The sequence below is a fragment of the Rhinolophus hipposideros genome (genome assembly GCF_964194185.1).
Source record: "Rhinolophus hipposideros genome assembly, chromosome: 8".
Lineage (NCBI taxonomy): Eukaryota > Metazoa > Chordata > Mammalia > Chiroptera > Rhinolophidae > Rhinolophus > Rhinolophus hipposideros.
This window is the reverse complement of record NC_138054.1, coordinates 72,516,520-72,530,397: the sequence shown is the minus strand read 5'-3', so window position 1 is coordinate 72,530,397 and position 13,878 is coordinate 72,516,520. Positions and strand designations below refer to the sequence as shown.

Genomic DNA, 13,878 nt, shown 5'->3' with positions numbered 1-13,878 from the left:
CAAACAGCAGCCTGGGGAATAAAAGGCCACAGCTCTATGGGCAGGGGTTCCTTCTACCGACAATACATTCTCTAAATGGTGTATGTCTAGGCCTACCTGGCCAGGTCCGGGCTCAGGGGACGCGGAGCCCACAATGGGTCCACATCATCGCTGATGAATGGATCAGGAAGGTGTGGTGGGCCGGGCAGGAAGCTTTGGGCAAGACCCACATCCAGGGTGATCAGCATCAAGAAGCCACCTCCACAGGCTGGGCCCTCAGTGTCTGAGCAACCCCAGCGAATCGCTCACACCCTGATAACATAGAGCTAATTTGTCTTTTAAACAGTCTGATCAAGTGGGGCTGAGTGATCATGCAATGGGGAGCGCCATGGGAAATGAGCCACAATATGAGCTCACTGAAGACTTAGTTTGACAGACCAGGGAAGACGGGGTGTGAAGGCTCCGAGAACAATGGCGTGTCTCCCTCTAGATCTCCACAGGGTACCATTGACTGACCCAATCCACAATGAAGACCCAAATAGCAAGGACCTAGAACATCCCGGGGATGTGTTCACTCATGTTGTTTGCATTCATTCATTCATTCATTCATGGATGGAACGCCCACTAGTGCAGGGCTGATGATATCATACTGTGGTACTGGTCTCTAAAAGGATGCTGGAACCACCGAGGCACTAGAGATGAAATGGAGCCTGGAGCCGGCTCCATGGTTCCAGCTACACTTGAATGCACACCCCCAGCTGCACACATGTCCATGCATACTTACACACTCATGTCCACAACAAGCACACCCACAAGAAACACGTGTGCACTTGTGTGCACATGCCGATAAATGTTCACATGCAAAATATAATTCACACTCATTCATGCTTTTGCACTGTCTGTGAACAAAGTCAGGACTCCCAAGAGAAGAGTGCTGGCTTTAACGGGTTGATGGAAATCTTCCTAGGTACATTCATCTCTTCCGAATGATAATGACTACAGGAGACTGCCAGGCTGCTCCATTCATCCTTTATATTCTGGTTAATTACAAGACATTTCCCCGCTGTTGTAAAGGTTAGCGGGACACATGGTACACATTTAGCTAGAAGAATCTGGCAATACAAATGCCTCTCCAGTCTGCATCGTGAGTTATTGGGCAGAGCTAGCAGGGGACAAGGACCTGTTAATGGAGGAAAGAGAAGGAGGCCTGACCTGTCTCCAAGGCTCTGGGAATCGTGAAGTGGTAGCACGTGCAGTTTCTTCCCATCCCAATGGATTCAGCCTTTCCCTCACTAAGGGTGAGCCCCTCCATTAACCCTGACCACTCCCTTTTCCCCACTACTTGGCATCTCTTCATTTCCCCACACAGCCACTCCTTTACCAAATCCAGTTCATTCAACTTTTGAAAATTTGCCCAATATGTAGCCTTTTTTCAATGTTCTAAGCCACTCCTGCCCTAAACTCATCCTTTTTTGCTTGGATTTTGTTCACTGATTCATGCTAGCTCATCTTTAAAAATGTTGCAGAGGGTAATTTTTAAAAGCTGAAATCTGATCTTCCCTTTGAAAACTTGTCGGATCTGCCCCCCCTTTGTCACTGAGGACATGTCTCCCAGCATGGCCATCAGCCCTGCAGAAATGCTTTGATTACCCACAGTCCTTTGCTCCACAAAGCCAGTGTCTAGCATGCTGGCTCCTCATCTTACTCAGATTGATGCCAAAGATGTAAAATTCAGTGCAGAGGCCTAAGACCTAATGCTTCCAGGTACAGACCTCCTAGCAGATGGCAAAGCCCTTACTCTGGAGAAGAACAGTGGGAAGAACTGTGGCTATGAAACAGAGCCGGGGAAGCCTAAAAGCAACAAAAGATGAGGTGTCTGTTGCCAAATTAGTTGACTTAGTGGATAAATATAAAACCATTGCACCAGATTTGATCAAGATGTTGTCAACACAAATGAAGAGGCTAGGGGTGGTACCACCAACTGCTCCTGTAATGACAGGCCCCATTGCCATGGAAGGCTTCAAGAAGATTAGCAAAGGTGTTAATCCAGTGGAAAGAAAAAAAACTCTGTGATGTTGCCTGTTGATGCTGTAACTGCTGAACTGAAGACGAAACTTAAATCCACGATAACCCCTGAAGAGACTGCTCATTTTGCCATAGTTTCTGCGAATGGAGACAGAGAAAGCAGCAATATCACTTCACAAAGGTTTGGAGGGTGTCCCTACAACCCAGGACAGAAAAACACTGAATGATGAATTTGGAACTGAGGCACAGAATTCAGCTAAGATTCCAGAGCCCCCTACTTGAATGATACAACAAAAGTTCAGAAATGGAAATTCCAGGCTACCTAGGATTTCCAGTGTCCAGTCCATTGTACCCACTCTTGAAATTGCCGAGTCTCAATGAAAGACTTTGGCTGTCACAGGTGAGGACGCTCTCAGTACACTCATTTTAAAGAGGATAAAAGATGGTTGGCTTACAGTTACAGCAGGCTAAGCTCCAGGTTTCGGTGTCCCATAAAGAAGCAACAAAGCTGGTGCTACTCATGGTGAGGGGTTTGGAAAAGAGAGCTGGACTCTAAATCTTTAAGATGTTTCACTTCATGACTTAAGAAAAGTTGGAGAGATTGTTGTGACCCAAGATGATGCTGATGATGCCACATTCTTAAAAGGAGAAGGTGGTAAGATTCAAGTTGAGAAACACACTCAAGGAACCGTTTACTTCCTCCTTACCGATTTGGATGCCTTTTACTTCTTTTTCTTGTCTGACTGCTGTGGCTAGAACTTCCAGACTGTGTTGAATAAAAGTGGAGAACGTGGGCAACTTTGCCTTGTTCCTGATCTTAAGGGGAATGATTTTAGCTTTTCCCCATTGAGTATGACATGAGCTCTGGATTTATCATATATGGTCTGTATTATATTGAGATATGATTTTCTATTCCCGCTGTCTTAAGACTTTTTATCATAAATGGCTGCTGGATTTTGTCAAAGGCTTTTTCTGCATCTATTGACATGAGCGTATGATTTTTAGTCTTCATTTTGTTAATGTGGTGTATCACATTAATTGATTTGCAGATATTGAACCAACTTTGCATACCAGGAATGAATCCCACTTGATCATGGTGTATGATCTTTTTAATGTATTGCTGAATTCTGTTTGCTAATAGTTTGTTGAGGATTTTTGCATCTATGTTCATTAGGGATATCGGCTTGCAGTTTTCTTTTTTTTGTGATGTCTTTGTCTGATTTTAGGAAATGGAACTATCTCGTGATCCAGCAATTCCACTCTTAGGTATCTATCCAGAGAAATCCAAAACACTAATTCGAAAAATTTGTGCACCCCTATGTTTATTGCAGTGCTATTCACAATAGCCAAGACATGCAAACAACCGAAATGCCCATCAGTAAATGACTAGATTAAGAAACTGTTGTACATTTATACAATGGAATATTACTCGGCCATTAAGAAGAATGAAATCTTACCATTTGCAACGATATGGATGGACCTAGAGAACATTATGCTACGTGAAATAAGTCAGACGGAGAAAGGCAAATACTATATTATCTCACTTATATGTGGAATCTAAAGAATAGAATAAATGAACAAACTAATCAGAAACAGTCTCAGAGATATAGAGAAAAAAACTGAGGGTTGCTAGATGGGAGCGGGGGGAGGGGTGAGGGAGAAGGTGAGGGGATTAGAAATCACAATCATGAACCATAATATTGCCACGGGGATACGAAAGACAGTTTGGGGAATATCATCAATAATGTTGTAAAGATTTAGTAGGGTGTCAGATGGACACTTGTCTTATTAGGGAGGCATTTCAGGGATGCTGTAGATGTCTGACCACTGCACTGTACACCTGAAGCTGAAGCTGCATAATATTGAATGTCAACTATAATTTTATATATGGTCACAGGATGTGGAGTACAGCACAGGGAATAGAGTCAGTGGAACTAGAGCAGCTAAATATGATGTTAGAGGGGTAGTAGAACGGTGGAGGGGGGTTGTCACTGTGTGAGGGGTATAAATGTGTAACTATTACATTGTTTTGTACGCCTGACACTAATAAAAAACACACCACACATATATGCTACATATTACAGAAGAAAAAATTTAAGTTCATCAAAAAAAAAAAAAAGAAAAAAAAAAGAAACCACTGAGCAGTTAGAACATTACGACTAGTGATAGGGACAGAAAACAACTAAATGAACATCTGGCGAAACATCAGACAGAGTCATCGTGCTGAAGATGGCTAGGACAAGTGACGTGAAAGAGAAGGAAAAGAGATAGTCATAGATGCACTGAATGCTACAAGCACTGCTGTTGAAAAAAGCCACCGTCTAGGTGCTTTGCTTTGGTGAATTTCAGGCTTGGATTCACTGCTGTAGCGAATGAAGAGGAAAACATCAGTACAGAAATCATTGAAAGATCACTCAGCATTCTGGCAACGACCATTGCTAAGGATGCAGGTGTTGAAGGATTATTCATAGTTGAGAAATTTATGCAAAGTTCCTCAGGAGCTGGTTATGCACCCTGCTGGCTGATTTTTTGAATATGTTGGAAAAAGGAATCATCAACCCAACATAGGCTGTAAGAAGTGCTCTGTCGGTTGCTGCTGGTGGGACCTCTTGGGTAGCCACAGCAAAACGCGTAGCTACTGGAGTTCCTAAAGAAGAGAAGGACCCTGCCACGGGACACGGGTGGCAGCGTGAGGTGGCATGTTTAGTTTCTAGAATAGTGCTTTGCCATTATTAATGGACCGTGCAGTGGTCTTCACAAGCAACTTCTGATAAGTCAGCGGGAGAAAAGGACTGGAAGAAAGATGTGCAAGGGAATTACCATGGCCATTGGTTATGGGTTTCAGGCACTTTTGAGACGCTGTTCTCTCTCCCTGAAATGTTCTTCTCTCTCTTCTCCTCTTAGCTACCTCTTGTTGGTCAAAGTCTCACTCAAAGGTCATCTGCTGTCTGTGCTGTCTCTACATCGCAGGGAGACGCCAACGCCCTCTCAAGACTGCACTCAGACCTTCATGCACCACAACGTTATGTCGTGGTCCCCTAGCAATCTGTCCCATGAGCTTCTCTGTCTGTATCCTGTGACTGACACAGAGCCAGGCATGCAGAAGATTTCCAATAATAGTTGGATGACTAGATGGATTAACAACCAACTTTTAGAAGAACATGTGCTTTGAATTCATTTCCTGGCAAAAGGAATGGATTATACCCACTGGGGAGGTGAGGGGTACTGCGTTTTGTGTTCATGCTCACTTTTCAGTTCAGGCTCACTCTTGATTGAACTCAGAAGCCTGGTTTTGTGGACATCTGGCCCTGGGCTCCTGAGCCAGGTAGCGACAACCCTGCAAAGCCCACTGGAGAACCTGCAAATGAGGCTGGTAAGAGTGGCAGCTCCGCAGGCCAATAAGAAGAGGCCAGAAGAGTCAGAGCTTCGACCATGGGATGCCTGAGGCACTTTTGCTCTGGTCCGAGACTCTGGACCAGTCACAAGCAAGAACACAACATGTGGAAAACAGATACTTCAGTGAGGTAGTCACTATAAAAAGCTTCAAGCAGCTCAGCAAATGCAAACTGTTTTCCCATAGAAAAATTTATTCTGCAGACGACTGAGACGCAGAGCAGGGCTTCTAGAAAGAAGAGCCAAAGGCTTTCACTGTAGAATATCGTCCATCTCCTGGTCACCAGGGTAGACTTGACAGAGAGACAGTGAGAGAGACAGCAGGGCCAGGCTAGGATTTGGCTGAAGGGCGGGGTGGGCAGTAGATGATCATCAGGTCACAGTGGCAGGCACAGGGAACATGTCCAAGGAGCAGCCAGAGCCACCAGTTCCCTCTCACTGCTCTCACATGGTTTCCCCATAAAATAGGAGTCAAAGTCAATGGTGGGGTGGGAGGCTTTGTAATTCTGTTTCCTGTGCACCTACCATGTGCCAGATATGTTACCAGGATCTCTTTTGATTTCCAGTAGCCCTGTGGGATTAATATTATTCTCTCTCCACAGATGAAGAGGACAGTACAGAGGGGTGCTGTCCTCGCTGCCAGGGAAGCCCCTCACCAGTTGTGATCATTGGCCACTGCGGGCATTTAAGAAAGGTTCTTCTCACGGTGATTCCTTGAAGGCTTGGAAAAACCAAGAAAGCAATTCACACTCTGAGAAAGACTGGAAATATTCCTCGCCTGAAAGCAGAGGGATTGATTACACAACCTCAGTGGTCTTCCAGAACTCGGAGGAACCTTACAGGAACATCAAGTCCTGGGGTTTCCGAACACTTTAGGTACAGGAACCTATCATTTTAACACTCTTAGGTCAATGCCCGTTTCATAGATCAAAGAGAATCTGTGCTGGTTGCAGCTGGGTGGAAACCTGGGGTCCCACCCTCTCAGCCCCTATCAAAACAGCTGCTGGGAGAAACCCTGGGCCTCGAAGGAATCCACTAAGAAAACCCTCTCTTTTGGTCCCCTCCTCTCATGTTATACACATGCGGAGGACCCCTGATCTAGGAGAGGATTGGTGGTCTCTACCTCTATTTTGCTTCGAACCTTTCATATCTCTGTCTCTAGCCCAACCCCTTCTTCTTTGAGCCACAGACCAACAGAATAGCCAGCTACCTACTAGATAGTCCCTCAACCCGATACCACAATACCACCCCAGAATCAATGGGTCCCAAACAAAATTCATCCCCCTCTGCCTCTGCTTGAGACCATCCTGGTTAATAGTACCATTTTTACTCACTTACTCAAGCTAGAAAACTGAGATTCATCCCTGACTCCTCCACCTCCTTCCCCCATCCCCTCTCCCTCCCAAATGAACTGGTCACAAGTCCAGTGTGATGCACCATGGGAAGACCTCATCTGGTCTGTCTCCTCCTCTCCATCTCCACGGCTCCTGCCTACACTCTGGTCCTCATCCAATTTTCCAAGACTCCTCCCTGGTCTCTTAAGCTTCATTCTAGGGCAGGCAAAGAGCTTTCTAAAATGAAAATGTGATCACATCTCCTCTCTTGTTAACAACTTCTGATCACTGCCCATCACCCGCAGAACGAAACCTAACCTCACTGCTGCTTTGCACGGACTCCTACCTACCCTCTGGCCTCAGGCCTCGCTACTCCTCGCTCCTTACCTTTAAGCTAGACTGTAGCCTGCGCTCTGGCTCTGCAAATGTGTTCTGCAAGCGGCCTGTAGTAAATATATCAGGCAGGGGGCCGTCTGTCTCAGTTGCACACTGCTCAGACCTGCCATGGGGACGCTAAAGCAGCCACCGAGCAAAGCTGTCTTCCCATAAACCCTTATTTATGGACACTGAAATTTGAATTTGATACAACTTCCATCGTGTCATGAAAGCTTCTTCTTTTGATATTTTTCCCTCCAACTGTTTAAAAATGTAAAACCTATTCTTAGCTCGAGGACACTAAAGAAACAGGCAGAGGGCTGGATCCGGCCTGTGTGCTGTGCTTTGCAGCTCTCTGCTCTAGAGACACGGAAATATGTGTGGACATTGTAACCAAGCACTTGCATGCTTTCTCGCCTTCCCTCTACCCGGAATGATTCTTTCTTTTGTCTGTCAGGCATCTTTTTGAGACCCACATTGAAGTCACTGCCATTCTTTTATGGATCTTTTTTTGGCTTTCCTTAAGTGCCTCCAGCAAAACTAATTGCTCCTTTATCTCTAGGCCTAGACCTCTTCATCGGGCCTCAATTATAGCTCTTATCATGCTGTACAGAAGTTATAGATCTGTGCTTGTTCCCCTCTTTATTTAACCTGTTCTCCTTGAGAGTAGATGCTGGTCGGGCCGTGTTCATCTTTCTATGCTATCACATTCCAGTTGTCACACAGAAAATGCTTGTAAAGTTACATACAGCTTCCTATCTTCTGACAGCCAGCTAGAGGCACAGCCACACTAGAACTCAGATCCTTTGATACCCCGTGGGATCAGTTAAAATTGTGTCTGGCCACGAACAACCCTAAATTCTGACTGGGCTGAGGCAAGAATGGAATGTGCTATGTTGTAGATTACTTATTTATTAATTTAGTTTTTGTTTCTGTGGGATGATGTACCATCGACACAATTAGGACTCGGTCATTATTAGCTCTGTGACGTGCCGTACGTCACTTGAGACTCAAGCCATTGAGGTGAGCACAGGTGAAACTGATCCTGTGCTGGTGACTCCTCAGGTCCACTCTTCTGACTTCTCTGTCCTGCTCTGTGCCCCCAGAGCTGATCTCTGGGGACTGCTAGAGAACAAGGGACACTGTTGGTAGAGCCAGTCGGCCTCCCAGGGCAGAGCAGGCCAGAGCAGGACCTCTGTTCATTTGTTCCTGGCTTCCTGAGGGGTTGGCAGGAGGAAGACACAGCAGACGTGAGGGAGGCAGGAGGGAGGGATCTGGTTCCTGATTCTCGGGGCTCCCTCCTCCTGCACTGTGGGTTGGCAGTGGTCAGGCTCCTGAGTTCTGCCAGGCGGCCCCTCTTCAATGGCTCCAGCACTCACTACTTCCTGCCAGGCGGCCCCTCTTCAATGGCTCTAGCACTCACTACTTCCTGCCAGGCGGCCCCTCTTCAATGGCTCCAGCACTCACTACTTCCTCCCCTGACCCTTTCCCCAGCATAGTGAAGGCGACCCTGCTGTTTAGTCTGTGGCGGCCTCGTGAACCAATGGGCTCCTTTAATCCTACCCTCCCCTCTGAAATGGGTCCTTTCACTAACCTTTCAGTGAACGCCATGCGGTATGCCGTCTCCTGCCATATCCCTCACTGAAACCTATCTGTCACTTTTTTGGATGGAATCCGCAGCAGGAAAACTTAGATTGGTATTTAACGGTTCCAAAGTTTTCGTTCCTGAAGAGCAGTGCTTCTCAGGCAGGGTTGATTTTGCACACAGGGGACACTTGGCAATGTCTGGCGACTTTTTGGTCGTCATGATTATGTGTGTGTGGTGTTGGGGGGGTGGCTAGTGGCATCTAGCACCTTAGTGGGTAGAGGCCCGGGATGTTGCTAAACAACCTACACCGCACAGGACAGTCCCCACCACACAGAATTATCCAGGCCACACTGTCAGCAGTGCCGAGGATGAGAAACCCTGCTTGATGGAGCTACCGACTGAGTTACTAGACGATTAGTGTATATCTTTGCACTATGTGCCCCAGTCGGGAACAAAACTAAAGAAAAGAAGGCCCCAGGGGTGAATCATTGGTGACACAATCAGTTCCCACCATGGTCTATCACGTGCCAGATGCAGGTAAACATGGTCAGGGTTCCAACCTTGGCTCCCACACACTACAGAAGAGGCCTTGAGCCCGCTGCAGACCCTCTCTGCACCTCTCATTCCTCACCTGCATGCGGGGCTAATGGTGGCACCTAGTCACACAGACGCTGTGAGGACGGAAAGACGTGGCGCATGCCCAGTGCCTAAGACGTAGAAAGCCCTCCGTAAACACTGGCACACCTGAAAGTGCAAACCCCCTCTGGGCTGCGTTGATGGAGACAGAGAGAGGGCAGGATAGGGCCTACTCCTGAGAGGTTCGTAGGCAAAACAGCTTTTCAGGTTGTGGGGTGTTGCCTGTTCCAGAAATTCATTTACGGGTTGCAACTAACATTAAAAATCGGAAAAGAAATGTTCAGAGTGCATCACGTTTTAGTCAGGTAAATACCACTGGGTGACATTTTCCTTTTAGTTCTACAGATATATGTGTGTACTGGGTTGTGATGGAAAATGTATTTTTTTTTTAACAGTGGGGGAGATTAACAAAACAAAGTTTAGGAGCTACCAGTCAAATAGGAAATCACCGTCAGAAAAGGTCCTGTGATTTTGCAGAAAACTCACAAAAGCCTGCGAATGAACTTGAGCTTTGCCACTCGTAGTCTGCGTGACCTTTGTATGTGGGGCTAGTTACACAATGTCTCTGAGTCTCAGCTCGCTCAGCTGAAACATGGGAATTTAAAAACACATTTGCCACTGCAGTGTGGGGAAAATTCAAATGGGGCAATGCACGCATAGTGCCTAGTACGGGGGCTGGCGCACAGTAGGTGTGCAACCCATGTGTGCTCCCGACCTTCCAGAGCCTTCTTGGTCTGGGTTCTCATTGCCCATTGTCTGGCACCAAACCTTAACCTATGACCATGACAACTGGGCCTTCGGTAACTTGAAATATGAGAAACACCCAGCACCTATTTAATCAGATGACATGATAACATTCCTTTCTGCTTTCCTATTTTGAAAAACACATGGAAAGGTCCAGACAGGCGCTTCACCTCCACAAAGGCCCAACCTCAGGGGTGGAAAAAACGTTTCCAGGAAAGCTCTCGGATGGAGGCTTTGTGAAGCTCATCAGAACAGGTGGATTTCTTGTTTATTTTTTAAATATTTCAAAGGTATCCGACGACCCAAGGCTGAGGAAACGAGGCCGCTCATAAAAGGTTCGGATTTGAAAGGTAAGGCTTCTGCCTCCAGTGCTGCTTTTATCCGTTTCCAGACAGAAAGCCTGGCCCAGGGGCCGCGTGGCAGGGGCTTCTCTGTGCCTGTGCTGCCTTTGGGGTGGGCGGTGTGCTGTGCAGCCCGGCCTGAACCTCGGCGCCTCCGAGGTGGGGCTGCAGGGACAAGATGCCGAGATCGGACACCCGTGGCCATGGGGCAGTGATTGATTACAGTTCACGTTTCACTCTCGATGAGGCCGGTACTGTCCTTGTCCTATGCGTGCTGACTGACCTCCCTCATTCCCTCACTCACTCACCCACTCACAACGTTAGGCCCACTCCTCTTCCCCCCCCACCTCAGGGCCTCATACAGGGCCTGATACTTAATAGATGTGCAATCCAAGTGCATTATCGAATCAATTAGAACCAACATCAATTTATAATTGGTGACCGTTAAAGGCAAGTCATGAGGCCAGCCTTTGGTATTTATGTCTATAATTTTCATGTACTTCGAATGCATACACTCAGGGCTGAAAGGAATGTCGTCGTCTACTCCCATCTATTCCTTGGCGTTTGGACCTCCTCCGGGTGTGAAGAGCTCCCCGCTTCGGAGTTCACCTGCTCCTTTTTATAGGTGGCTCTTGCGGGTAGGAAATTCTTCATAATTGGAGCAGGAATCGGTTTCCCTGCAAATTCCACCGCCATTCCTGGTCTGATCTCTTGCCACGAGACGGCTCTTCACAGATTTGAGCATCTAAGCTCCCCAAAGTTATTCTGCTTATGTTTGTAATACATTTGTGTTCTACATTAAATGAAAGAGATTTGCAATGTGGGCTGCTCTCCGGCTTTAGGCTGGGGTAGGCTAAAGGCTGGTGGTTAAGAGGATGTAGTTCTGAGGGCCTTTAGAAACTGGCTTAATTTCTCTGGACCTCAGCTTCCTTGTCCATGAAACGGGAGTGATGACGCTATTTGCATGCAGGGTAATGATGAGGGTTAAATGAGATGACGCTCATCAAGTGTTCAGCACACGCCTGGCTCTGCGAAGGCACAGTATTAACTATTATAACTAGCCTGGCCTGAAGAGGGGCTGCTCGGCCTACACAGGCCTACACAATTCGAGAAGTGTCCCACCGTTGGGCAACAGACCACAATGGCAGATAAGCAGACCTCTAAGACATCAGAGGCCCTAAAGCCACACCAGACCGAGTCTGGGACAAGATGAGCCCCCAGGGGTCACCTCTGCCACCCACTGACGAAGCAAGGCAGCCCGGGGCCTGCCTACCTTGGTATTGGGCGCTGAAGCCGCGTTGCCGGTGGTTGCCATCCGACGTGAAGTGCAGCCGCAGCCAGTTCTTGCTGCTGATGACAGGGGCTGGGAGGCTGGCTCCAGTGAACCTGCAGGGACAGGAAATGGGCAGGGTCAGGGACCATAGATGGCTGGGACAGGGGATGGGCATCCAGGAGTCTCGCCTCTTCCCACGCATGGTAGGGCGTCCTCCCAGGCCTGGAATGGGAAGGAAGGGCTGTGCTGGCCCAGCCACCCTGCAGTAGCCTGGGGCCTGTGCAGCTTGAGGTAGCTCCTCCAGGGGCTCTTCCCACTGCTCCTTTTCCCCGAGATGCCCCAAGGAGGGCGTGGATCCTCCAGGTCTGGAGCAGAGGACCAGATCCCAGCAGAGAGGTCCAGCCCTCCCAGCAGAGTACCGCCCCCCACACACACACACCAGCAGATGTCCACATACCCACTCCCAGTAGAGATCCAGAGCTTCCAGCAAGGCCCAGCCCCCATGTGGAAGACCAATGCTCAGCTCTCCAGCAGAGGTTCAACACCCCATTCCCGGACTGAGGTCCAGCAACCCCCCAGCAAGCCCCACGGGCCCTCTAAGGAGTCAGAAGTGAGGGCTTGCACAGCGAGTACAGGCACTGTGGCCCTTCACAATGTGACGGCCCATTTGGGGGTCTCTTACTCGGCCCATGGTCTCCTGTCTCCTCCCGCTGCCCTCTCAGCTCACTCCTCATCCCTTAGATTAGCCTCTTCTGGGTTCTAGCCAGTCCAGCTCAGGGGGTGGGGCACCAGGATACCTCCCACTATCACTGGTCACTGTCCCGGCCTCTTGGCCAACTGCCATCTTGAGCCAACTTCCAGGTCAATCAGACTTTTCCTCCTGTAGTTCCTCAGAGCACAAGTGCCTGCAGGGCTCCCCGCACCTACAAGAGACTGGCCTTCTGAGCCTCCCACCTGCCCCTGCTTGCACGGGCTCTGCTCAGCACTGGCCTGTCTGCCACGCTCAGCCTAAGCTCTTGACGCAGCTCCTTGCTCTGCTCGTTCCTAGGTTCCCCAGGAACCCCCTCCATCTTCTCTCCTCTGCCCCACAGCCTCCTAGCCAGCTCGACGCTCAGGGTCTTCCCTGCCCTCCTCCCCACAAACCTCCTGATTGCTTCCCCTTTGGTACCATCACTCCCGGCAGCCCCCACCTGGACACCCTGCTCACGTCTCCTAAGCAATCTGTGTGCTCTCCTGTTCTGTGGCTTTGCCTTTTCTGCCTGGCATGCAGTTTCCAGTAGCCCTCCGCCCACCCATGTCACGGAGACAACGTTATGTGCCCTCACATAGCACATCCTCAGGAAAGCTCTTCCTACTCTCCTTGGCTTTGAAGCCACACAGACTTGGGTTCAGATCTGGGCTTCACCAGCATAATGTAGGATAGGTTACTTACCCTTTCTGAGAATGAGAATAACAGCAGCCCCAGAAGAGTTTGTGGGAATAAACAAGTCTTCACAGGGCAGAGAAACTAGCCCAGTACCTGACACATATCAGCTCGGTAACTATAATTTTCTTTGCCCTCCTGTGATGTCACAGCATTTTATTCAAATCAGAATTCACTTATCTAGGTGTGTGTCACCCTACGATAACTCCTTAAAGAGGGCAGTGTAACCTGGTGGTGAAGAAGCTTGGGTGCGGAGGGATCAACTATGTGACCTTAAGAAACTTACTGAAGCACTCTGTTATCTCCACAAATATGCATTAATTCATCTATGAAATGGGGATACAAATAACCCTCCCTCAAAGGGTTGCAAGGATTAAATGAGATAATGCACAGAAAAGACCTTCTCATGGTCCCTGGCAGATGGAGCGCTCTTGGTAAGCGGCAGGCGCTGTTTTCTGCCTCATCATTTTTATTTGTCATCTTTGTACCAGGCACCTACCACAATGCTGGTACAAAGCAGGCATGTCAGGATTCTGGCAGAAAACAGCTGGCAAAGTCATAAAAGAATCATTCCAGGAGTTTCATGAATGGACTCTTTACAAAGGGGAAACTACTTTCCACAGAGGAAAGTTATCCCTGAAGGAGAGGACTGCACAGACCCAAATCTTCAGTCAGGACTACAGCTAGTTTGTGCAAATCCTACCAGGAGGAAGCAAGAAATGAATACCTGGAACTCACACCTCTCCCTCCCCTCCTCTCATCTTCTG

General features: G+C 48.2%; 1 protein-coding gene across 1 annotated transcript in view; it reads right to left on the bottom strand.

The window, feature by feature from the left end:
• CSMD2 (CUB and Sushi multiple domains 2) overlaps window positions 1-13,878 on the bottom strand; it is a 579,318-nt gene that overhangs the window by 294,562 nt on the left and 270,878 nt on the right. Inside the window, 1 exon segment of the mRNA XM_081055778.1 lies at window positions 11,689-11,801. Within this exon segment, the coding sequence (XP_080911904.1) occupies window positions 11,689-11,801 (113 nt within the window).